Here is a 26,972-nt window from a genome sequence, read left to right on the forward strand (position 1 = left end):
ATCTATAACCTTATGGGTTTTGTCTAGATGTTTGGGGGGCGGGAAGGTTAATCCTTTCTTGGGTAATCTGAAAAATCAGTTTTAATTTGATTGCTTCTAAAGTCTTTGAATCAATTACCTCACCTTTCTTATCAAATTAGACATGAATTGTCATCTTCCATGATGATTAACTATAACCAATCCTTGAGGAGGTTCACACTTTGGGATTTTGGAGGAGGGTAGCCTAATAATGTATATTTGAAACAGATGGGCCATTGATGCTAAAGCTATCCTACAGGGTAAGAACAATTGCCATTATTTGATGTCAAGCCAAGGCTATATTGGTACCTGTGTACTTTGTGAGTATCCATGTGATACGCTCAACCAACTCACATCATGTGAGTTCATGTTGTCAAGAGTTTTTAATTCTCTGATATTGATGTTTGATTCTTCATTTTTGAGTGAAATGGTCTGGATAAGTATTTCTCATTTCTCATATAATATATGAATTCAATAAACATTTCATTGAAAGGCTGTTATGTGTTAGATGTGGCGCTAGTCACCAGGAGTACAAAATTGAGATATTATCAGCCTTAGACTTGTGTTCAAAGATGGATGTGGAGCTACGCTGACAGAGAGGGCTGCGAGAGGCAAGGGTGCTCCAGTAGCTGCGCAGAGGGTGGGAGCAGACACTGCCCTTCCTCTTCCCCTTTGTCTGTGCCCCGCCCCTCCCTGCCCTTCTCACTCCCTCTCTCCCTCCTTCCCATCCTCATGAATATTTGTTGGCCAGCCACCACCTACCAGGCCCCATGGTGGGCACTGGGGTAGATGGGTAACAAGGCAACTGTAGTTCATTTGTCGATTCAGCCCTGTCTTGCATAAGAGAGATGTTAGATCATAAAAGGGAAGGAACCTCCAGGGTACCACTGGAATAGTCTGTTTCCAGGGGAGAGGTCATTCTTAACCTGAGAGTAAAGAATGAGGTCATCACGTGAACATGTTGGGAGAATGATTGCATAAATTGCAAGGACTCAGGGAGCAGAGAGTAGAGCTTTCAAGGTAAAACAGTAATTTGGTGTTCCAGGAATACAGAGCATGGTGGGAACCAGGTGAGTCTGGAAAGGGAATGTGCGAGAAATCCCAAAGAATTTTCTACTCTAGTTCTCACTGTGGAGGTAAATATAGGGGTTCAGATATCTAGTCTGCAATTACATGAGACAACAAAGATGAATTGGTACATGCTTATAGGGCTACAGGGCTGTATAGGATAATGCAGAGGCAGAAGGGAACCTATCAGATTCTGGAAATTTAAGTCATTTAGAATTCGGGGAGAACAAAATGTGAGATGAAGAATATGGAGGTGAGACTTGGCAATTAGGCTGCGAGAAGATTATGACGGTGCATTTACCTATGCAGAGGAGTTTATGTCTTATCCTTTATCTTTTAGGGTACCACTGAAATGTATTATACATTATCCATTATAGAAGTGGCTTAAATAATTAGCACATGTAGAAAACATTTTCATGAAGCAGCTTAGTTCTATATTTTATCAAATAATACTTAAACTAAAAAATGAATACCTCCTTATTTTATCTGATTTTTAAAATTTCAGATAGAAAATCCTCGGTACCTGAGACAGAAGCCTATCCCAGTTTCTCTGGTAGGTGCAAATGCCAGTGGCTTTTTTCTTTCTTTTTTTTTTTTTTAGATTTATTTTTTTTATGCACACAGAGGTGCAGGAGTGGTGAGAGGATTCACCAGAGACAGAGTGGGGAGCAGAATAGGGAGATTGAGGAAGTGCACTGCTGAGGGGAGCAGCAGGCAGGACAGGAGCAGTCTGCCTCGCCATATGGGTCACCTCCTTGGGCATGGATCGAACTGTAGCTGAAGCTGCTGCGGCCAGCTTCATAGTGATGCGTTGTACCACCAGGGAGGGCCGCCAAAGACTTTTTCTGTGGCCAGCTATTTTTTAATTAAATGGTCATTGACAGATTTATAGAAAATGACACAGGTCTTATAATGCCTAATCCTATCAAATGAAAGTGAATAAATTACTTCCTCCCCTCTTTCCCGCTCCCCCTTCTCTCCCCCCTCCCCCAATGAGGGGAACTTGAGGCAGTTAAACTTGAGTCAATTCTGGCTTGAGCTTCAGGCAATATAGAAGTTTACTTTGGGGTTAAGGATAAACCAGGCCTGGAACAGGGTTAAATTAACTCTTGTTCCTTCAACAGATGACTCCCAGATCCAGCCTGAGAAAATCTAGCAGCCTCCAGGATGATCACTTATTTTCTCTAACGCATAAGAAAGAGGTAGGATTGAGATATTTCTGATTTATAATAATTATCATTAATTTATATTTTGTATAATCTGAGTTTTCAGGTCCTACTTACAATAATGATATATGATACATGATAGGAAGAGACTGTCTTTGGTAGAATGTGAATGATAGATGCTGGGGGTGGAGGTGGGGGAAGGGCTTGTCTTTCTTGTTTTGTACCCATTTTCCATTTTGTGAGTCCCCTCATCACACCCACCAGATGGGGTGATGAGGGCTCTTTCCTGACACCAGTTCCTGATTATCAGGACCTGGTCGTGTTTAGAAACAATGTCTTTGACCTCCATGAGTAGTTTACATCCTTCCCCTCCTTAACTCAATTTATCTGTAATATATATTTCTAATTTTACTAATCTTACTCTTTTTATTATTTAAGCTGACTTGTTGTTTACTCATATACTGCTTTTCTCTCTTTTTAATTTCTAAGTTTATATTTTCATTAACATTTTTGAAACTTTTTAAAAGATTTTTATTTATTTATGCATACAGAACTGGGGTACAAGCCAGAGGTGTAGGGGTGATAAGAGGGTTCAGCAGAGACAGAGTGGGGAACAGGACAGACAGATCGATGAAATACACTGCTGAGGGGAGCAGGAGACCTCAGGAGAGGTCTGCCGCGCCAAGTGGGTCACCTCCGGGGCGGGGATCAACCCATACTGAAGTTGCTGTGACCAGCTTGCAGTGCTGCGTCCTAACCCATTGCGCCACCAGGGAGGGCCTTTTCTCTGGTTATTTTAAAGTATAATTATTAAAGAAGCCGTGCTATCTCTTGGGAAAGAGCACAGGCTGTGGAGTTAAGAAAATCTGTATTTAAACCCTCCTTCCAGTGGTCTGAAAGTGGACAGATTTCTCTGAGTCTCAACTTCCTGGAGAGAATCTGCAGGATTAATATAAGATTTTGTCGCCTTCACATATACCAAAGCTAATTTGCTTTTAAAAAATTTTACTCTGGGGCTCTCTCTGGTGGCACAACACTATGAAGAACCCACTATGAAGCTTTCCAAAGCCACTGCAGCACCAGTTGGATACCTGACCAGAGAGCTGACCCACATGGCGCGGCAGATCTCTCCTGACCCACCCACTGCTCCTCTCAGCAGTGTATTTCAGTTAATCTGCCTGTTCTGCTCCCCACTCTGTCTTTGGTAACTCCTCTCAGCCACCACATCTCCGGCCTATACCCCAGTTCTGTAAGCATAAGTAAATAAATCTTTAAAATTTTTTTTTTTTACTCTGGGAATTTTAAAAATCATTATTATTATTTTTAGTTTGCTTGCCATACCAGTGATTTCGATGTGATCTTTGTGGCATGATAGACAACTTGGGATCTGAGTAACTGTTCTTAACCTGTCTCCACCCAGGGAAGTTGCTAACACTAATTGTGTTTTTGATTAATGGGAGCATAATTACTGATTTCACAGCATTGTTACCAAAAATCAAATGAGAAGAATGAATTTGTTTGTAATTTGTAAATTGCAACTCACTACTGAAATATATAAGTATGGACTATGTTACTAATAGATTTAGATCAATATTTCTAATATATTTATTTTATTTTTTTTTATTTTATGGGATGCTTCTAACAATTTCTGAAATTTAATTTCAATTTGGTTATTTTCAACTTGATAGTTTTCTTATTGCCCTATTTATATTTATAAAATATTACAAAAGAGCTTTTTCTCAGATATTCCAATGTTACTGCAAATAGGTTTGTTTTTGTTGATAGTGGAAGAGGAAGGACTATTCTTTTCTTTCAAATTTCAGCCCCTTTGAGATTTTTGCAGTTCATCTAGACAATATTCAGTCAATTTGCAGCCCAGTTAAGTCATTTTAATTGACAAGAGTTTGTTTCTTGTAGTACTCAGTCTAGTGACTCCAAAGTACTGTTGAAATAAAAACTATACTTTAAAAATTCTTTTGAAGGGTAGTACTTCTTATATTCAGATGCACTTTTAATTTCAGCTCTTGTTTTGAATTTTTTTCTTTCCTTTTAAAGCTTTCAGTGTTTTTAAAAGTCACATCAAGTCATTCCCAACCACGTTTTCTTTTGCTTTTATTTTATACTAATTATTACTGTTGAGGTTGCTTACCATAGGATAATTAAAATAGTTGAAAGTGGTGGTTTTTGAAATTTTTTTGGTCTTTCATAAAATAGTATCTTTATTCTTTATGATGACATCTTGGTCGAGGGGTAAACATACCAGTGCTACCCACACATGTGTTGAAAGAAAAAACATTTAAAACTGTCGTGTATTGCATCAGAGATTCATTTTAAATGTGGGTGGCTTTATTTTTTCCACACCCTTATGTTTATGTTTTTCTTTTTGGCATACTGTAAAAATATTTGTGGTATCATTGAAAAGTTTGTATGTAAATAAATATCCACTTACTCGATATCTTAAAATATACCATTGGCTAAAATAACCCTTTGTGTAATTACATAGTTGTTTTTGAAGTTTTTTTTATTACATTTTCTCCTACATAAATATTTAAAATATATGCTGAGTTGCCACAATATGGGAACTTAGTTTCATTTCTTTCACAGTTGTATTTGTGATTATAAAAATTTATGTGGAATTTTATTGAAGAAATATTGGAAAATTTGGAATAAAGAAGGAACTAAAATCAACTATAAAATCAACACCTAGATATAAAAATGATGCTAAATATCATTGTTTTACTTTTTTAGTCTTTTCTCTATGTTCTATAAGTAACATATTTTTCTTATTAAATTGGTGTTTATATGTTGTTTTGTATGTTGAATATTTTTTGTGTTACTTAGTATTATGCCTAAACATCTATTTAAACATCACTGTATTATATTTCATGTCTGGAAAGAGCCTCTATTAATTTAATTTACCTCTTTTGTTTTCACTAGTAGAAATAATTCTGGGAAGATAATTATTATAGGTCCATCTTTATATGCATAGCTAAATATTTCTTTGGGGTGATGAATTATATCATACAATTGAAGTGATGGAATTTTATTAATTTAGTATCCTAAACAATTTAACTTCCAGAACAAAATTAATATTTAAGGTCTACTAAAAACTTGTTATAAGTAAGGAATTTATTACATGCAAAATGAGAATGAAAATAAAAAGTCAAAACCATTTGTAGGCAGAGGAAGATAGTAGATAAGATTGCTTTTGTAAATGTAAAAAATTATTAATACAGAACAAGTGTTTCTCTTTAACAAATTGCTTTGATTTTTCTTTTAAGATTTATTTATTTATTCATACAGAACTGGGGTACAGGCCAGAGGTGCAGGGGTGGTGAGAGGGTTCACCAGAGACAGAGTGGGGAGCAGAACAGGAAGATCGAGGAGGTACACTGCTGAGGGGAGCAGCGGGCGGGTCAGGAGAGGTCTGCCTCCCCACGTGGATCTCCTCCAGGGCAGGCAGGGATCGAACTCATGCTGAAGTGACTTAAGCTTCTTACTGCTGTGCTTTAATCCGCTGCGCCACCAGGGAGGGCCCTCTCTTTAACAAATTTCATAGGACAGTATTTATAATATTTTCACTTTGAAATAGAAGTCATATTGCTTTATTGATTCTGTTTTCCAAATTTATATGCATATTTATACTGTGAAGTTCAGAGTTTTACATGCTTAACATTTTCCTGGAGCTAGAGGAGAAATGCTTCTGGTTTTAAAGTTCAGCAGAGTCTTGCATGCTCTCTTAAGACAGGCCTGAGGTGTCTTGTATGTGGCCTCTGCTCTAAAAGCTTTTGTTGTTGGGTGACTTTGAAAAAATAAAAAGCATTGTTTCAAGTTAAGTGACTTTATATTAAAACCAAACATGAAATGTTAGATACTTAATCTTCATTTTCTCAACACTTTATCTTTATTCTTCAGAGGTAATCATTGTTAAATTTTACTGTGTAGTTCCTTTAAAATTTTCTGGGAATCTCTCTCTCTTTGTTTTAATACCAATGAACTCATATTATCATGTTCTATATACTATTCTATTTTACTTTTTAACTTAAATATATAGTCTGATGAGTTTTCTATATCAGATATAAGGCTTCATTTAAACAAATAGTTAAACTGTATTTTATTTGATGGGTGTGTCACATTTTATTAGCATTGATGCCCAAGGAGAATACGGGCTATTTTGAGTTTCACTATTGAACCCCTGTGCATATCTTCAAGTATTGTATATTTATTTTTGTACAATAAATTCTGTAAAATGGAATTTGTCAGTCAGAGGCTTGTACATTTAAATATGTAATTGGCATTGCCAGATTGCCCTTATGCTCATGTGCGCTTAGGGATGTAGGCGTGAGAGAGGGAGTGGGAGTGACAGTGAATGGCTCTGAGAGTCCCTCTTCGGGACAGTGAGAATGTTCTAAAATTAGTTTGTGGTGATGGCTGCACAATCCTCTGATATATTGAGAGCATCGAATTTTGTATGCTTGAAATGGGTGAATTATTATGGTATGTGAATTATGTATATCTTAGTAAAGCTATTAAAAAAGGCTAAGTATTTGTACTGCACCAGTGACATATGTGAATGTCTGTATCCCATATCATCATCGACACTGCATTATAAATATTCTCGGATTATCTGTGAAATGGAAAATAGTAATGGAAATAGTTTGGATATTTGTTTTTCTCTTATTATAAGTGAGAATGAACAATTTTGTATGTTCATTTCTCTCTTTTTACTTTTGTGAGTTATCTTTGCTCACCACTTTTTCCATGTTTTCATTGTGATTCCTAAGAGAAATTTATATATTAAGGAATCCAGGATTTTGTGGCATTTTGCAAGCATTTTCTTTATGTCTTTTGATTTACATGTGTTATTATTTTTTAAAAGATTTATTTATTCATACAGAACTGGGGTACAGGCCAGAGATGCAGAGGGTGAGAGGATTCACTAGAGACAGAGTGGGGAGCAGAACAGGCAGATTGACGAAGTACACTGCTGAGGGGAGCAGTGGGCGGGCCAGGAGAGGTCTGCTGCGCCATGTGGTCACCTCTGGGGCAGGTGGGAATCGAACTCATGCGGAAGTGGCTTTAGCTTCTCAGTGCTGTACTTTAACCCGCTGCGCCACCAGGGAGGGCCTACATGTGCTATTTTTAATGGATAGGAGTTTTCTTTCAAATAGTTGTTTCCACCAATCTTATTTATGGCGTCTGGTTTCTGTATCATGCCTAGAAAAACCTTTCTACACCAAGATTATGAAAAAAAAAATGTTTTCCCTTTTTCAATAGATTATTTCATATTTAAATCTCAGATCCATTTCAGAGATTTATGCTAATATAGTTTTAACTAGTGTAGGCTAGTCAATTGTTAATGTTACACAATCCAAACCTAGGAGAATGAATTGCTTAAGTTAAAGAAAGTGGTAAATGTGGAGAGAATTGAGTGATAAGAAATTTTGTGCAGGTTATAAAGTTTATCTGGGATATGCAACGTTTAAGAAACCATTGAATTCTGCTAAATTTTAGAGAGTTCTAAATTATTTAATTTTAGAAATAAAGCTTTATAAACTGCACTTCCATTTTTTATACTTATGTGTTAAGGGGCTAATACTTGCAACAGTATTAAAGAATTTTTGTTTTCTTCTGGCTAAAAATATGTTAAGATGTTTTAAAATTTTTCAACTTATTTTGGGCAGCATAGGAAAAAAATTTCAGTGACAGTGATCCTCTATTTTTAATTTTAGCCTATCATTCACAAACACACTTGGACTTGCTTGTCTTTGTAATTGCTAACATATTTTGTGTGATATCCACATCACAGAACTGGGTGACAGTTGAGCCTATCACACAGTGGAGTTTTGTTTTTGTTTTTTTTTTTTTTTTTTTTTAGTATTCTTAAAAAAAGATTTCTGACATAGATCAAGCTATTTGGAAAACCATTGTCACTGAAATGAAAGATGAGATGACACAAGAGGCAACCATCAGATTTCAGAGAACAGATGGTAGAAATTGCTCTTTTTGTGAAATAAAATAGAAAACTTCCTTTGAACTTCACCTCCACCCATTCTGAATGTTATCACCTATTACCTAAAAAGGGATGTTGCTACTTTCTTAAATGTCATGCCAATTAAGCATTTTTCTTTTTTGGAAATCTGCTAGTTCAATACAGAGCTTAAATAAATACATGACAATGAAATCCAAGTGATTGACATACTAAATGAAATAATTGCTATTTTTAAACATTTCTTCCATACATTTAAATTGGCGTTCAGCTACACAGTCTCACAAAATATGATAGATAATTAACTAAAAACATACCATTGTAAATAACACTTAGATAGGATGAGATTGTTATCGGTACCCTAGAAGCTTATGTCTTATCCTTTCCCATCATGCTCTCTTCTGTCTTCCTGAGAAGTAGCTTCTCTCTTGACTTTTCTGATAATGAATTCTCCTAATGTCTACATCATTGAAAATGAAAATATTTTTATTTTTAGTACTTTGAATTTTATTTAAGCAGACCTAAACTTTTTATATTCTTTTGTGCCTTTCTCCTGTGCTCACCTGTATAACATGTAGCTATCTTAGGCTTATTTGTGTTACTTTATATTAAATTACCTGACAATATTTTGTTCATTTTGTTGATGAATACTTTCTTTTTTTCCAAATAAAATACCCAAAGTTTAAATGAAATAAGTTTTTTTTTTTTTAAGATTTATTTATTTATGCATACAGAACTGAGGTATAGGCTAGAGGCTCAGGGGTGATGAGAGGCTTCACCAGAGACAGAGTGGGGAACAGAACAGGCAGATTGACAAAGTACACTGCTGAAGGGAGCAGCGGGCGGGTCAGGAGAGGTCTGCCACACCATGTGGTCACCTCCAGGGCAGGCGGGAATCGAACTCATGCGGAAGCGGCTTTAGATTCTCAGTGCTGTGCTTTAACCCGCTGTGCCACCAGGGAGGGCCTGAAATAAGTTTTTAACGTTGCAACTTTGAGAGAAAATAAGGAATTGAAAATCCAGTCGCAGTTACTAATTATTTTACTCAAAAACCACACCACTGTCATTGCTTTGTTACCTACTTAAAATAGTTTTTAATGTCTTAATAGGTTGTTTAACAAACAATCCTATGAAAAGTCTTGCACATGCATCCTGCTATACAGGTATAAGAATTTCTCTAGGTTCTCAAAGTTTGTTCCATGATATATAGCTTCCTTTTTTTTTTTTTTCAAAAGTTCTATAAGGTCAAATAATTTTTATAATAATGCAAATGTCATTTATTTTTACTTTGGTAGCATCTGCATTGATAGTGTAAACAATGCTGCATCTTAGCCCAAATCAAGGCAGTGGGACAAATTGTAGTGATAGTCATAGTCATATACTTCAATGCTACATGCCCAAGGAAAGTTATCACCAGTTTTACTTAAAAATGCCCTTGATGAAGTAAGTAGTAAAATTATTAATTTCTTCAAATCTTATAACTCAAATGTGCATGTTTTTGGTGTGTGAGTGAGAAGATAGAATGTATGTGAACAACTGCCAGAGTTCTGTTCTGCAGTAACTGCTGTATTGAGGGGTGGGGTGGGGTCTGAGTTTCTTTTGCAAGATGACTGATGGGTGAGCTATGATGTTTCTCATTTGGATATTTGGCAGACATTTTATCAAAAGTGAATAAAAGAAGCCTATCATTGCAAGCAATGTAACTGACAGCATGTGTTGCTAATGATAAAATTTGACATTTTAATGAAAATTAGAACTTTGGAGAACTTGTATTAGTCACAGTGAACTTGAGAGCTTTCTAATATTGAGATATTTCTGATGATATTGGTGCTGATTAACCAGTGCAAAGTTATGAAATTTCATAATTGGAAATCCACATAACTCATTGAACCAATATTTTCCAAATGTGTTGGGCATGTCATAAAATCATGTGTGGATTAAATATCTATTATTCCATGTTCAAGATACCAATAGAACTTACACTGACAGAGTATGAAACGTTTCGGACTGTGCAATGCAAAGTAACTTTAATAATCTAGCATTTGTGAGTGTGATACCAAAAAGGTTAAAATACTCTTGCTCTTCACAAGTACATATTTATGTCAGGAAGCATTAAGAAAAAACTAACTGCAATGTTATACAGACTCTTTGAGATAATAAAGGAGTGAATAATTCTCAACTCATTTTATGAAGCAAACCCTCACACCAAATGTGAGAAAATATTGGGAAAAAATTAAACCTCAGTACAAATTTAAATTTAATAAGAAAGTTCGTATCAGAAGCTTAGTAAAAGGTGCTGGCATAAGCTTTTATTTTTCTGAGAAGAAGATAAAGTTGAGTCCCTATCCTCTTTAAAACAAACAAGTTCTAGATGTACTATAAACTTCACCTATTAATGCCCAATTTAAAATGTTCAAAACAACAAAAATATTCCAAGACAAAATAGCCTCAGAAGACCTTCCTAAGGCAAAAGCCTTTGCAAATTGAGGAACTATAAAAGAAGCAATAGAGATACTTAAATTACGTGAAATAAAACTCTTTGTGTAGTTAAAAAAAGCAATAATCAAAATCAATAGAAAAACAGTAGATTTGGGGAAACAATTTTGAACAGACTTGTGTTAATATATGCTGCATTCCAGAAAGTTCTATTTATTGACAGACAGAAATACAGACCCCAGTTATGAAAGAGCATTTCACAAAAGAACAGATATATCTGGCCCCAAAACATGTGGAAATGAGGTAAAGACTGTTTTTTTTTTTTTTCAGGAAAAGACAAAATCATGAAATAGCTACTCCTTTGCTGGAAATGTGAGTTTACCTTTAACAGGAGGCAAAAATCTAATGAGATATACCTAGCACTGACTTACGCACATGTCTCCCACAGCCCAGCCAATTAGAAATCCAAGTTCTAATGAGTAGGCTGCATGTGTGAGGGATGTTTATTTGTGGAGCTGTTTATAGTAGAACAACTCTGAAGATAAGGTGAATGTGCATTAAAGCGAGAGACTAGAACAACTTTCATTTCTTCCCTTGTTAAGGAATAGTTGGTAGCAAGAAAAAGAATGAATAAAAATATAACAGGTGTTATTAGAGGAATTCCCACAAGGTATTGCTCAGAGAGAAAAGCAAGGAAAAATATTTCTGTGTATATGAAGCAGTGATAATAATAATAATAATAATAATAATAATAAAATACATATGAACCCGGGAATCCATCCTCAAACTTCCATTGGGTCTGAAGTGACAGTAGTTTACCATACATTATCTTTCATGTGTCTTCTTTCAAAAGAAAAAGCTGTACAGAGCTGCTTGTATCTGTTCTGTCATCCTCTTGGTCACACCTGGTCACATAGTCAAGTGCAGCCACATGTGAGGCAGCCTGTGCCAGCCCAAGTTTAGTGGTTGTAGTGGGGACCTAAAGCAGAAGAGGACACTCATTATCCGAGGGCACTGGAAGTTTCTTCTACTGTACTCCATACTAATGCATGCATTTATGCTTGAGTGTATCTATAGATGGTTTCGTGAGCATGGCAGAAGATAGGAAAATACATGAGGTGGTTAATAGCAGTGTCCCATGCAGTGTTGATGTAGGAAGAAATGGGCAGGAGGGAAAGATTAAAAAGAAAAAATATAGCATGGACACCACAGAGTACAACAAAACAAAACAAACAAAAACTCAGTGTGTAATATGATTAGGTTTATGTTTCACATAAATTATGCTTGTATATGATGTATGAAAAAAATCGAAAATTAGAGAAAAGAACTATCAGCATACACTGTGGAGATTAGAAGTTCCTGTTTAGGAGAACTCCATACATCTCTAAGCCCCAGGGATAAGACAAGAGAAAGATGCCTTGCTTTTTTGTGCTATGTTTATAAATAAGCACAATGAATAAAAATTTGCATTATGAACTATTGCAAATTAACATTTTGAGAGAACTGTAACGAGATGTTAATCAGGAAGAACCATAATTACTAACATATGATAATTTCCTCAGACTAAGTCACCCGCAGAATTCTCCAAAAAGATGATTGTAACAATTAGGTATTTGAGCAAATGGAGTGATGATGATTTTATGAATCACACCGTGATTTGCTGTGATGATTGTTGAAATGTGGAAAGAAGGTGTGACTAATACATCATTTATGTGAGTTACTGATAATACCTGGAGGTGGCTGGGCAGTAAACATGCCTGACATCAGGACTGTCTTCAACCCTTAATGCCTTTTTATCATCCTACATTTAGCAAGTTAAATTTGCTCCATAATTATAGTAAATAAAGACAAATTAAATACTTCAATGGTGACATTTTATACTTTATTACTGCAATTTATAGAACACTTAGAGAGTTTGTAGAATTATCCTCTTTATCAAAGTAAATCCTGCTTTTGTTACATTTTGGTTTTTTGACATAATTGGGGGAGTTGATCACATTAAAGCTTCAAATTCACTTTAAAAGGGTTCCTTTTTATTTTATAATTTGTACATGAGTCCCTGCTAACTGACTTCAATACATTTTTACCTTCTAAAATGTTTCATAATTATGATGCTCTCTTTTTTGGGTTTGCTGCTATTCCAGATTTAAGTGTGAAATACAATTTGCATGTGTAAAACTGTTAATAGTAAAAATAGCATTTTGAATGAAAATGTGAATGCTGAATATCCAAATGAATTGATGGATGAGTGTTCCTTTAAAAAGTTTGTGATGTAAGATGACATTGGTAATGGTTTTAAAAGTTAACTAATTAAGCTGTAAATAGGATATTTTTAGACCCAAAGGAATACATTTATACCAAGTAAGTGAGTACATTCACCAGCTTTATTCATTTGGGAGGAATGTCTAACCTCAGAGCTGTTCTTTGAAGTAAATACTTCAGAGAAAATGGCACCCCGTGGACTTTGTAAATAAAATTCTCAAGTCCTTTCTAAATAGAAATTTCAGAAATCCATCTAAAAATAGCTTGTGGGAATGCCCCCCAGAAAATAAGAGCAATTCCAATTTTAGGGTTTTTGCTCAACATAGAATGAGTTGTCGTAACTCCTCTTATTCCTGTGCAGTTGTCTCAATCTCCTGATGATTGTCTCTTCTTTTTCTAAAAGTAGGTGTTTAAGCCCTGGCTGTTTCAAATAATTGAGTTGTTTGAGTGAATCTCTGGTCATTTTGCCTAGAAACATGGTCAAATAAGGCAAGGGACCCCTCTTTCCATTTAACTTGGCTGATTCCAGTAATAAAGCATTTCTGATGCGTTAAGGGGCTGGAGGGCTATTAACATTAGAGGGTTGATCAGAACAAGTTGAACCATGACTGGTTTAAGAAACGAAACAAGGAAGTACCCTCTTCTGTGCTAAGAGGGCTTGTGCATGCTTTCTGTTGTCTTCTTTTGTTGTGTGGGGAGGGCTCGCTCTGCCTTAGCCTAACATTGGCGGTTCTATAATTTTGGCTCAGTTATTTGCTTGTTTACATTTTGAAACTTAACTTTAATAGGCACATATGTATAATATATAGTACAAAGAGAATATAAATGAGAGTAGAATTAAATTATATTGTACAGCAAACCTCATAAAAAGGGCCTTTAAAACTTATACTCCAATTCCAGGAAAGAATATATAGTGCACACACACACACACACACATCATGCAACCAGTAGTACGGTAAAATTGAAGACGAAGTGCTATGAGGCATATTGAACAAGCGAAAAGTTTGCTTTTGTCTGGGAAGCTTAAGGAGGACTTCATGGAGGAAATGACATTTTAGTCAGGGATTGAGTAGTGCATGAAACATGGGAAGAGAAGACATGGGAATCAGAAAGCAGAGGCCATGTTTAGCAGGACTACGTAGATCACTCAACTGAAGGCTAGGGAAAAGAAAAGGAAGAGAGGGTGGTAGTCAGAAGTGGCTGTTATTATGAAGCCAAGGTGGAAGGAACTCCTGAAGTTTTGACTGGAGAATGATGTTTTCACAGCTATATTTTCTGAAAACCAATAGTCATTGGGCTCAGCAGGATTAGTAGGGTAGAAGATGGGGCGAAGTGTTGCTAGTGACGAGGCTGTTGTATGGTTGAGGTGAGAGTGAATGAGGTTGCTAGCATGTTGGTTACAGAATGTTTGGAAGAAGATACTGTCTTTTGGGAGAGAACTTGGTGACTTTTTGGAGGTTGAGGATAAGGAAAGAAGAAGTCAAAGGTAAAGGACTTAGTTGTGTGGAGTCATTGGATTTTTACTGAATGCCAAATTTGATGGAGATTGTGAACTAGAAGATTGAAATTAACCTGTGTGGTGGATCAGCTAGGTCCCGATGATCATCAGAGACAAATCTTTGCCCATAATGAAGAGGACTGTGAAACTAAATCTGGATGACCTGGCAAAGGTTGACTCACACAGAGGTGACAGAGAAACATTTCTCTTCAAAGGAAGGAGCAAAGGATGATCATAGTGCAAACTGCTAAGGACAAAAGAAATCTGTCTTTAGATGTGGTGATGGAAAGGGCCTATGGATGACAAATAAATGATGTCACCAAATGATGAACTGGAAATAGTAAATACTTCTCGAAATGTTCCATAGTTAGAAAGAAGGAAAAAAAAATACTTTGTTGTGAAACCTCAATTAACTGCTAAAATATGTCCAGGTACTTCGTGACTGGAATTTTTAGTAAAAGGAGAACAATTTATATGAGCTGAAGAGAAACTAGAGTATTAGTTAATTGGGATTTTTAAAAGCCTACTAAATAAATGTCACTGAGGTAAAATGTGGCTTCAGTGTGTAGAGTACTAATGGGTCAGAAAAGATAGGCATCTGTGATTGAAAAAGGAGAGTTCCTAGGGAGCAAAAATTGAAGCACAACATTTTATTATTATTATTATTTTACAAAAGTTTATTTTTACATCATTTTGTACATTTTTTTTCCATCTCAATTGTAATCCCCGTGGGTTTCCCATCACCAAGTCACCCGTGTGCCATCACCATAATCCCGTGCACTCCCCTCCCTACCCCCCCCGTTTTTGATCCCATTCCCCACTCCACCCCCGCAAAATGTCTCTGGTATGTTCATTATTTTTGTTATTTTCTCTCCTGGTCCATTATACTCCTGCTATGAGTGAAACCATCCGGTATTTTTCTTTCTCTTTCTGGCTTAGCTCACTAAGCATGATCATTTTTAGCTCCATCCAAGTTGCTGCAAAAGACATGTGTTTCTCTTTTTTGGTTGCTGAGTAATATTCCATTGTATATATGTACCACATCTTTTTTATCCAATCATCTACTTTTGGGCATTTGGGCTGTGAAACACAGCGTTTTAGAGCACGTGGTTATTTATGGGTCATGTGCTTGTCCCATCACCTTCCTGGCTGTGTCAGGTTTTTTGTCCCAGACCACATGGATTATTAAAACCAGAGAGTGCACCTTCTTTTCCTTGCTTGAGTTCTGTTATGCTTCATGTAGGGAGCTATTTGAAAAAAACGTACACCTGTCATATAAAAGCTACTCAGTAGCATATACTCTTGTGTGTTACTTGGACCAAACTTCTGAGTAGGATTCTGGACTTTAGACCTGAGCATGAATTCAGACACACCTCCTTGTAGGACTTTGAGTAGGTCCCTCTTTGGTGTTAGTGTTACTACCTGTGAAATGGGGGTAAGACTGGTATCTACATAAGGTTGTGGTGAGGATTACTGATATGAAGCATGCAAATAGCCAGGAACGGTACTTTACATAGCAGAGGCAATCAATCAAATATTTGTTGTTTTTTTCCTGCAAATTTTCCCCACTCCTTGCTTCTGCTGCTACTGATGATACTACTTCTACTCCAAGTAATTGTTCTTCCACACTGCTGCTGCTGCTGTTCTGCTGTTAACAGCAACTACCACTGTTCCTGCAACTACTACTGCTACTGTTACTCCTGCTGTTACTACAACTGCTGTTGCTACTGTTACTGATGCTCTTACTACAACTGCTACTGCTGTTGTTGCTGATACTGGTGTATTAAAACCAGAGAGTACTGCTGGTTGCTATTTCTATACAGATATTCTCAATTGGTTTATCATTAAATTTACAGATTTTCTGTCATCTCAAATCTGCTGTTAAGTTTAGCTGGTGATTTTTTTCCCTTTCAGTTATGATAGTTTTCCATTCTAGAATTTCATTTGCTTCCTTTTTATAATTTCTATTTTTTTGCTGAGATTCCTTCTCTACTCTCTCCTTCAAATAAATTTTTCTTTAATTTTGAGTGTATTTTCCTCTAGCTCTTTGTAGCTGTTTTCTGTGTTTTACATACATAAGTGTGTATATATATATGTAGATGCACATACATAACTGTGTTTATATGTACATATGTACTTTGTGTCATGTTTTATCTTTGTATGCTGTACTAGTAAGATTGTGTATATTCTAGTCCTGATGACTTATCATGAGTCATGCACTGGACTACAGGGCAGAAATATGGAGATCTGTGGTGTCAAGTTGATAATTTCCAGAGACGAGATACTCTTTTTTTTTTTTTTTAAAGAATTACTATAGAAAAGCCTTACTTTTTATACAACCCTGATACTAGCTTAGCATTCACTATCTCGACCAAATTATCAAACCTTCTATTGGCAATACTGTGACAAATCAGTCTCCTCCTAATAACATGGGAGGAAAAGGACACAATGTCACTTAGTGTCATTTTTACCTAAATTTAATATGTCTAATCATGAGGAGACATCAGACAAATCCAAATTGAGGGACATTCAGTAACTGGCTGTACTCTTTAAAAATGTCAAGGTCAAGAAACACAAAGACAGGCTGTTCAGATTAGAGATAAAGTTGATAGGACTGCTAAAGGCAAATCACCATCCTGGATTGAACTCTGGATGGGGAAAATTAGTTATAAATGGCATCATTGTGCTCACCAATACTACTTCACCATAGGACTTTGCACTAGAAAGCATTATTGGTTAATATTATACATCCAGTTTTTTTATAACTGCTATGGCTATGCAATACAGTATTTTTGTTTGAAGCAAATATACCCTGGAGTTTACAGGGGCAAAGAGGAGGGGGTCAAGGTCTGTGATCCAGAAGAGAGAAGTAGAAATTTTAAGTGAAGTGTGTGTCCATTAGTAATAGGCCATATTTATGGACTTTGATGCATTGTTGTAATTAAGCATGTAGGTAAACAGATTTAAAATGAGAATACAGATGTGAGAAATGAAAGAAGTAAAAATGTTGATTAGAGACTTACTTGAAAAGTAATAAGGTCTAAACAGTTGGGTACATTTAGCAAAATATCACTTCAAGTTACATTTTTTGAAAAAAATACTACATTTTCTGGGGGGGTCGGGATAATTGGTCAATCTTTATTGAGAGTATCAGTTTTCCCTTGATAGTTTTGCCAAGTGAAATTTATATGAATGACTTTTAATTAGTTTGGAAGTTATCAAAGAATGTAGCCAACATATTGGTGTCTGTAATTCAGTGACTCCTGTGACTATCAGGTAAAAGTGAAAGTGATACTCTTTCTGTTATTGGGAGTTATTTATTTTGATTTGTCTATTTTGCCAAAGGGACAAGTGAAGTAATAACAACTTTAAATTTTTCTTTTGAAGCTGGACATGAAAACAAAAATGATGGAAGCAAAATATCATGAAGAGAAACTTAAACTGCAGCAGAAGCATGATGCTGACATTCAGAAGGTAGGCTTACATAGCATTTGTTCTGTCGCTCATGTTGAGTATTTGAAATATTCTAGGTCTTGTGATCATCTATCCTTCCAGCTACTTATTTATATACTTTTATTACTTATATATACCTATATACACATATGTATGTGTGTATATATATATGTGTATATATATACACATATATATGTATATAATATGTAAGAAGTAAAAATGTTGACTAGAGACTCAAAAAGTGAGCAATATAAGTAGTATATACTATTATTTATATAATACATATTATATATTGTATAAATGTATAATCATCAATTATATAATAAATATATATAATATATGTTATATATTAGGTATACATTACATTCCATACATTATACATTATATGTTATAGGTCATGCATGTTATACATTGTACATATAATACATGTTACACATATGCTGTATAATACATGTGTTATATATTATATCATATAATAATAATATATGACATTATTATATAATGTAATTTATACTTACAGTCTGTACTGTAAATGGAATTCACTAATAAATTAATTTCCCAGAAGAAATGGATCTTTTAACTTCATTTACAAAGTACATGATATATCATCTTCCCACATACCCGGGGATTCTTATTATTGACTGAAAATGGTAAGATACTTGGGAGGATTCAGGGATATGGCCACCTGAAGATAGATTTTTCCAGTACAGTGGGGAGGAAAATAATGTTATTACTGGCAGGTTTCTGACAACTTGTCTGCTGTCCTCTTACAGCTTAATCTCTCAGTTTTATTTTAGACACTCACCCAATTTATTATTATTCATTGATTCCACCTTAAAATTGATATTCAAACTAGATAACATTTTAAAAAATGAAAATTGAAACTAGATAACATTTCTTTCAGTAATCATTTATTTTAGTAAATTTGCTATTTTCTTAATCTACTAAAACAGTTTTTATATCCTCTTTTGGAAACCACTTGTGGAGATTAGCTGAGATAGACTTACAAAGTACAGTGTGTTTATTTATGAAAGTGTATTTTATGTATAAAATAATATGTTTACTAAAACATTTCAAATTCACTTACAGATTTTAGAAAGAAAGAATAACGAAATAGAAGAATTGAAAACTTTATATAAAAAGAAGCAAAATGAAATGGAGGAAACTATTAGAAAACTTGAAAAGAAAGGTGATGTGGTGTTACATAAATCTCCCAGTAACATTTCCATTTTATTTTAGCGGCTGTGCAAAGTAAAAATTTATTTCTGGTGGCCTCTTGGAATATGAGATGAGAGTGTTTCTATTAAATCATTAATGGATATGTTTTGTGAGCTTCCAGATGATGTGTGTGTGTATGTGTGTGTGTGTATGTTGGCATTAGTGGTTGGTAAGATTAAAGAACTGGAAGAATTTCTCACTGTTATTTCCTCTTCTCAACTAACCCTTCTTATTGGGCTTGAATTGCTACAGGCCAGCCACAGAATTAGAACTTAACTTTCACAGGGAAGTCTAGGGAAATTACTCTTTTTGGTCTAATAAAAACCATCCTGTTAATTATCCTTTATACCTATAGCATATTGCCTAATATGGTAGTTGACAGAACATTTAAAAAGCATTCTCCATTTAAATTTCCATTTATAAGGAAAAAAAGCATGCAATCAAGAGTCAAGCTAATTATAATTGTCAGTTAAAACATTAAAATGCAACAAGTAGGCATTAGAGAACGTGTTGAAAATATTTTTTGGAAAGGAGAATTTTAACTTTTTGCAAAATTTGATGGTTCGGAGAGAAGAGTTGCAGGTACTGAAATAGGAATGCTGACATTGGTAAGTGGCGGGAAGGATGCTGTCAAACCATTTCGCTTGAGTAGATATCCCATCCCTATATTAAGAGAGAGCATGAAAAATTTTAAGATAGGTAATTTGGCATGACCTTGAATTTCAGATTTAGAAGTTTCAAATTTATTCTGTAGATTCCCTTCCAACTCAAGGATCTTATGCCTCCATGCTTCTCTATGATGCTAAGGACCCAGCATGCTGGATGATGGCCTTAGGAGTAATGAGGATAGAACTGAAGAAGTCTTGGTGAATGATAAGTTACAGGCAGTGACTAAAAGGAAAGGGAGAGGTTTGCATTTAGGGGTTTTCATATGGAATTTACTGGCTCCCTCCTAAAACACCAAACCCGTGTGTCTGAGAATGCTATTGCTCTAGAACATTTAGTATGGCTGTTACTGTGTAAGTGAATGAATCTGATGCGATAAGGCTTACTTCTAGCCTCAAGTGTTGGTGAAAGTAATTAGAAATTTGTTCAGGTTCTTTCTCCAAATATCAGTCATTACAAAAATATTTTATGTTATTCCTAGGTTTTTATTTCTTATCCTGATTTACATCAGGCAATTCAAACATGTCTCAGGCTTAAAAATAATATTTCCTAAGGCTTTTGGAATGGCAAATAGATTTTAGTTTGAGTTTGGAATTATGAACAAAAGTGATGTAGAAGGTAAAGGCTAGTACTCGGTTCACTTGGGTTCTTCTCTCCCCTTATTTGTTGCATAGTTGACATTTTAGAGTGAGGGAATTTTTATAAAATATTTGTGAAATATTGCTGTTTTGAAATAAAAACCTGTCAGTAAACTAAGACAATATTACCTTCAAGCAAAGATACAGCTCAATTTATTTTACCATCCAGATGACATGAATACGTTAAATTTTACTTAAAGCATTGACAATTTAAATCATTTAAAAAAGAACTTTAAATGACATAGAAGGAAACTATTTTAGATAATTTAGAACTCTTTCTTATTATTAACATAAATCCTGGCAATGGCTTTACCATATTTAGGGGCAATGATAATGAAATTATGGCACCTTTATTTATTCAATGCACTGGGTTTTGAGCACTTGCCTATGCTTTATAGATAAAAGTTGAAATAGGGCCCTCCTTGGTAGCACAATGGGTTAGGATGCAGCACTGCAAGCTGGCTGCAGCTGCTTCAGTGCCAATTGGATCCCCAGCCCTGGAGGTGACCCACATGGCGCGGCAAACCTCTCCTGACCTGCCCGCTGCTCCCCTCAGCAGTGGACTTTGCCTGTTCTACTCCTCTCTGTCTCTGGTGAGGCCTCTCATTGCCCCTGAACTTCTGGCTTGCACCCCAATTCTGTATGCATAAATAAATAAATCTTAAAAAAAATTAAAAGTTTTCTGTTCAAGAAGTAGGTCAGTAAAATATTAGAACACATAATGCAACAGGTGATTTAATGGAGTAAATGAGGTTCCCTGAGCATAAAAAGGAGTTTTTGCCCTTGTACGAGGGGCAGTGAATGGTTCAGAAGTGGTTCATAGACAGCTCACCATGCTGAATTGAGACTAAGAATGAGTAGGAGTTTTGAAACAGGAGAGGGAAGGCTTTTCCGGTAGGCAGTGGCACGTGAAAGAGCTTAGTCTCAGGAACCTGCAGGCAGCTGGTGTGTGCACGATACATATTAAAGGATATGGAATTGGCAAAAGCTATGGCTGGGAAGTAATCAGATTATGAGGAGTTGTTGTCCGCATTGAAGGTTTTTAGCCTCTATGTTTTATGAGAGGGGCTGGAGAATCATTTTTTACTCTGGAGTGACAGTGCTGGATTTGTAGGGAGGACTCCTCAAAGCAGTGGGGACTCAGGGGGATGATGCCAAGCCAGCACATTGTTAAACCTGTCTGGGGAGTGAGTGATGATGGAATCTACCAAGACTGCAGTGGTAGAAATGGTGAAAAAGAGAAAAGTAAAAAGAGATATTTTAGAAGTGAGAATTGAGAAGATTTGGTGAACAATGAAATTATCTGTTAACTGGTACTTTATGTATTTCTTATTATCAGATTCTTATGTGTAGCTAGAATTGGTTTAACTTATGTTTTCATCCTTTCTGACAGTTCAGGCCCTTATACGTGACTGTCAAATTATCAGAGATACTAAAGAAAACCAGATTGCAGAGCTGAAAAAGATATGTGAACAAAGCGCAGAATTTCTGAATAATGACTGGGAAAAAAAGGTAAGTAAATGAAATGAGTCGTGATAGAAAGTATAATAGTTTATCCTCCAAAGTAATGTATTTAATTATAAAAATGATGGATATCTATAGAATTTACAGAAATATATGAAAAAAGTAACAAAATTCGATACTGCATAGTAATACTTATTATTCATGTATTGGTATATTTTCTTTGAGATGTCTAATGGTTCATAGAGTAATTTTCATAAAGAAAATTTATTTTTAATTAGTCCTTAGAATTAATGAATGTTCTGGAAAAAAATTGTCATTGCCAATAGATTTTAAACAAATTCTTAGGGAAATAGCAGTTGGTCAAATATCCAAGTTAATGACCAAGATTCAGGATGCTGGGAAGACCTTTTTTGTACCCTTGTGCCCATTGTCAAATTCTGACTGAAAATCGCCTTTATATTATAGGTCCACTCACTTTTATGGCCATGTTGGCATCCTATGGTTTGCAAACCCTGGCAAAATTTATGCTTGAGAACATACTTAGTATTTTCTCTAAACAATTTATCCTTCAGGGAATCTTTACCCTTTAAAAGCCTCCCACACTTATATGGACAGTTAATCTCAACAAAGGAACAAAGAGTATTCATTGGACGAAGGAAAGCCTGTTCAATGGTGTTAAGAAAACTAGACAGCCAACAGAGGAATGAGACAACCACTGTCTCACATCATACTATCCCACAAAGGATTCAAGACTTGTATGTAAGACCTGAAACAATAAAATCCATAGAAGAAAAATTTTGGAAAAACACCCTATAATGTTCATGGATATCTTTGGTAACTTGAACATCCTATGATGTTCGTGGCTTCGTGATGTGTTTGGTAACTTGATGCAAATGGCAAGGGAAACCACATCAAGTGCAAAAATTTCTGTTCCACAAAAGAAACTATCATTAAACAAAAAGATATCCTACTGAGTGGGAGGGAATATTTACTCATCATATATCTGACAAGACTGTAGTCTCCAGAATGCATAAAGAATTCATACAATTCAACAAGAGAAAGAGTCCAATCAAAAAATGGGCAAAAGAGCTAAATAGGTCCTTCTGCAAAAATGGTCTATAAATAGCTAACAGTGACCTCTGTAGGTCCCTTTCTCAGAGTTACTGGCCATGTCAGTCCACAGCTACAAAGCAGCACTGAAACTTAGGTGCAGTGGGCGTGACTTCATTCACATACCAGGTCAGAGACAAGCTTTTGAATACTAGTTGTAGTACCAGTTAAAGCTGTGTGTGCCCACAAAATATAGCTACATAATCTCAGGGATCCACTTACAAAGAGCACAGCTGCGTATGTTCAATTTGTGAAACCCAAGGGCCTTTGATTACTGAACCATTATCACTTTTTTCTGTTCAGTTAGAAGCTATAAGAAAAGTCTTTGGGACCCGTAGTATAATTAACATAATTCTTGCCTGCATCCTGCCTCTGGTTTCCACCATCTGTCAGCGTTTCTCCTGTTCCTCTAGGATCTTCCTAGTTAAATAAAGTGTCTACCTATATGTATCCTATCGTTGTTTTTCTATCCTGCTCATGGGTGGAAGGTCAAAGGTGTTATTTAGAATATCTTGGGCTCCTGTTCTCCCACCCATAGGTGAGCCTGGGCTTGGAGGTAGACGTTAGGAATTAGAAGCAGAATTTCATTTCCATGAAGAGAGCAAAGGAATTCCCATAAGCTTGCGGCCATGGATTTTCAACTCCCTTTGGAAGCTGTCTGGCGAATCCGGCTTTCTTTACTTCAGTCACATAGACACTAAGTGTCTATGCCAATATCCACTTAAACATCACCTGCATACTCTGCTATTAAAAACCCTGTGTGCGGGCCCTCCCAGGTGGTGCAGCAGGTTAAAGCATAGCACTAAGAAGCTTAAGCCACTTCCACATGAGTTCGGTTCCCGCCTGCCCGGGAGGAGATCCACATGGCTAGGCAGACCTCTCCTGACCCGCCCGCTGCTCCCCTCAGCAGTGTACTTCATTGATCTGCCTGTTCTGCTCCCCACTCTGTCTCTGGTGAATCCTCTCACCCTCTGCATCTCTGGCCGGTACCCCAGTTCTATATGAATAAATAAATAAATCTTAAAAAAAAAAACAAGCCCTGTGTGCACTAGAACATACAGTATATGTTTAGCTGTCCTCATCCTCCATTTGATTTACGGATACCTTCTAAGTGTCCACTTTTGTATCCGTGATGGAGTGGATAAAAAAAAATTCTTGTTGGGGATTAGAGGGAGGGAGGAAGCATTTTAAAACTACTTTTCAACACAATTTCCTACAAATAAGCTGACAAGATTTACTGAGATAGTATTGATAATCAACAGCACTATTCTAAATATTTCTGGCTTTTCAGACTTATCCTAGTGTTGTATGATATTATTTGTTTAATTGATTTCCTCTTTCTTCCTTAGGTAGACAGTTCCCTTTAATAATTATTTGTCCATTGAAATTTTCAATGCAGGAAAGTGAAGAAAAATTGATTCTTAAAGTACGGTTGCTATATGATACCTTTACTTCGCATGATTATTTGTAGGTTTTATCTCATTTGGCATTTAGGTCAGATAAATAGAGAAACAGACAATTTTCTGAATTGGAAAACAGTCTATACCATAGTGCTGAAAGAGTCAATTCTTGATTTCACTGTGTAGCTCCACAATGCTGTAGCAGAAATGGAGAAGGAAAAGTTTGATCTTCAAAAGCGGCACACTGAAAATATTCAAGAATTGCTGGAGGACACAAATCTCCGTCTGAATAAAATGGAGGGCGAATACATGGCACAAACAGAGTCCACTGTAAGTCTCTTTTCCCCGTTTCTGGACATTTTGGGAATCTGCCCCCTCCTCTCCACGTTGCTGTGTTCCCTGGCTTGTGCTGTGCTCACATGTATAACAGACTTTCAAGGAAACTCCGTAGCTTCCTACTTTGAGTGGGGTTATATGAGGTGATGGACAGTCCCTTTAAGTTTGCTGTGAGACTTCACTCGGAAAGCTTCTATAAATTTCTTGTTACTCATTCAATTTTAGTCCAGAGATAATCCCTGCCTCCCTGCCCCCTCCCTTTCTCCACTCTCCCTTCTTTCTTTCTTTATTTTTTTTTGTTTATTTTTTTTAAGCTGAACACTTTGTTGTTTTTCTGAAAATATTTATTGCAAGTGTGAAGGAAATCAAATGTGGGGGTGGGAATAGTGTGACGACTCTGAGATTCAGAACGAGACCAGACGAAGATGTCACGAGTTCACCTCAAAGTTCCCTTCCTGAGAGGATGCAGGAGGAGGACATCTAGTCAGGCTTCGTAGCAGAGAAGCCAGTGACTCTCCCATGGAGAGATGGAGAGATAGAGAATCCCAAAAGAGCCTCTTCAGTGAACTCTTGGAAGCACAGGAAAATTCTGAGGGAATGAACGTCCTGTAGAAGTCAGCAGACTTGCTAAAATTCATATGCCTGGAACAGGTAGGCTGCTGGGCACATAGACCAGTGTTCCTCAGGTACTAGAAAAGTGTGCACCCTGTCAGCCTTAGCCCTAATCTATGACATGGCCTCATGGACTGGAAGAGACTTGTATCTTAAACTTGAACCCTATCCTCATTTATATTCACAGCCTGCCCAGGCAGACCTGGCTTAGTACAAGTGACTCCTTGAATTTAAAGCTATGGAACTGGTAAAAGATTCAGTTACCAGGCATATGTTGGAGCTACTTAGACCAGCTCTAAAGTCTTAGGGTGAAAGAAATGGGATGCAGGAGTCACAGTGATTTCGAACCTGGACTTTAGGGGCTTGGATTCAGATGTCAGCCCCTTCACATCTTGAATGCCCTATAAAGTTTTTAAATGTTAATTTTCCTTGTTTGTTTCCCTGTCCATCAGAAGTCTTTACTTTGAGTCTTTTCCTTTTACAAGCACATTTAGAATCACCATACCAAGTTAGTAAATAAAGTACGGCAAGGGAATTATAAGTGCTGAAGAGGATGTAGAGAAATTAAAACATTTGACATTGTGGTGGGAAGATAAAAGGGAGGATAATGGGATGGTGATTCCTCACAAAAAATTGGACACTAATTATCACATGATCCAGCAAGTATACGTTTGGGCATTTGCCAGAAAGGCACAGTTATTTTAACATCTGTATTCATAGACACATTGTTTACAGCAGACAAAAGGTAAAAACAACACAAGTGTCCATCATAAGTGGATAATTAGTGCGGCTTATCCATATCATGGAATGTTATTCAGCCCTAGACAGGAAGGAGAGAGCCACAGGCTACAACTTGATATTACACGAAGTTGGTGAGCACGGGCAAGTAGACGAATCCTGTGATTCCAGTTGCCTGAAGTATCTGGAAAGGTTAAGTTGATAGAGACAGAGAGTGAAGTGGTGATTGCTCGGGAAAGGGCGCAGATGGGTTGGGGAGTTTCTGGTATAACATGTATGGAGTTTCAGTTTGAGTAGAAAGTTCTAGGGAAGGATGGTGGGCGGGGAAAGTACAATAATGTGAAAGCGCTTAATGCCACGGCACTGTCCACTTAACATGATGAATGGTAAATTTTATGTTGTGTATGTAGGCACAATAAAAAATTATTGCCAAAAGATAAGAGACCTGACCATTTATTTGTGTAATAAATAAAACAGTACTACAAATGAAGGTAAAGAATAAATAAATTTCAGAATAGACAAACAACAGAAACAGGCAACTTAGAAGTTGAAATCTATCAAGCAGTGATCCCCTAACATGTTCACTGGTATATTTTATTATTTAAGTATATTAAAAGAGAGATAACTTTCACAGTCGAATTTTAAATTTTTATAAATTTGAGCTGTGAAGTAAAGGGATACTTTGGAGCCAAGAAGTACCATCAGAGATATTTCATTTTATTTTTAATGAAAGTTGAACTTAAAAATTAACATTCAGACCTTGTCGTTAGGTAACAGTAAATATAGAGAAAAACGGACAGTCTGTCAGCAGGATTGAATTTAAGAATCATCAAAAGTAGACAGATCTTGCTGTGCTGCTCCTGATTTAATAATTAAACAAGGTAGAGTTGACGGCAGGGC

General features: G+C 36.2%; 1 protein-coding gene across 1 annotated transcript in view; it reads left to right on the forward strand.

The window, feature by feature from the left end:
* Positions 1–26,972, forward strand: part of CEP112 (centrosomal protein 112kDa) — a 332,396-nt gene that overhangs the window by 51,638 nt on the left and 253,786 nt on the right. The window contains exons 7-12 of the mRNA XM_004693355.2: positions 1,592–1,639; positions 2,211–2,288; positions 17,825–17,911; positions 18,980–19,079; positions 21,806–21,924; positions 24,573–24,716. Of these exons, the coding sequence (XP_004693412.2) occupies positions 1,592–1,639; positions 2,211–2,288; positions 17,825–17,911; positions 18,980–19,079; positions 21,806–21,924; positions 24,573–24,716 (576 nt within the window). The remainder of the gene's footprint in view (positions 1–1,591; positions 1,640–2,210; positions 2,289–17,824; positions 17,912–18,979; positions 19,080–21,805; positions 21,925–24,572; positions 24,717–26,972) is intronic.

The sequence above is a fragment of the Condylura cristata genome, unplaced genomic scaffold (assembly GCF_000260355.1).
Source record: "Condylura cristata isolate star-nosed mole 26May11 unplaced genomic scaffold, ConCri1.0 scaffold00038, whole genome shotgun sequence".
Taxonomy (NCBI): Eukaryota; Metazoa; Chordata; class Mammalia; order Eulipotyphla; family Talpidae; genus Condylura; species Condylura cristata.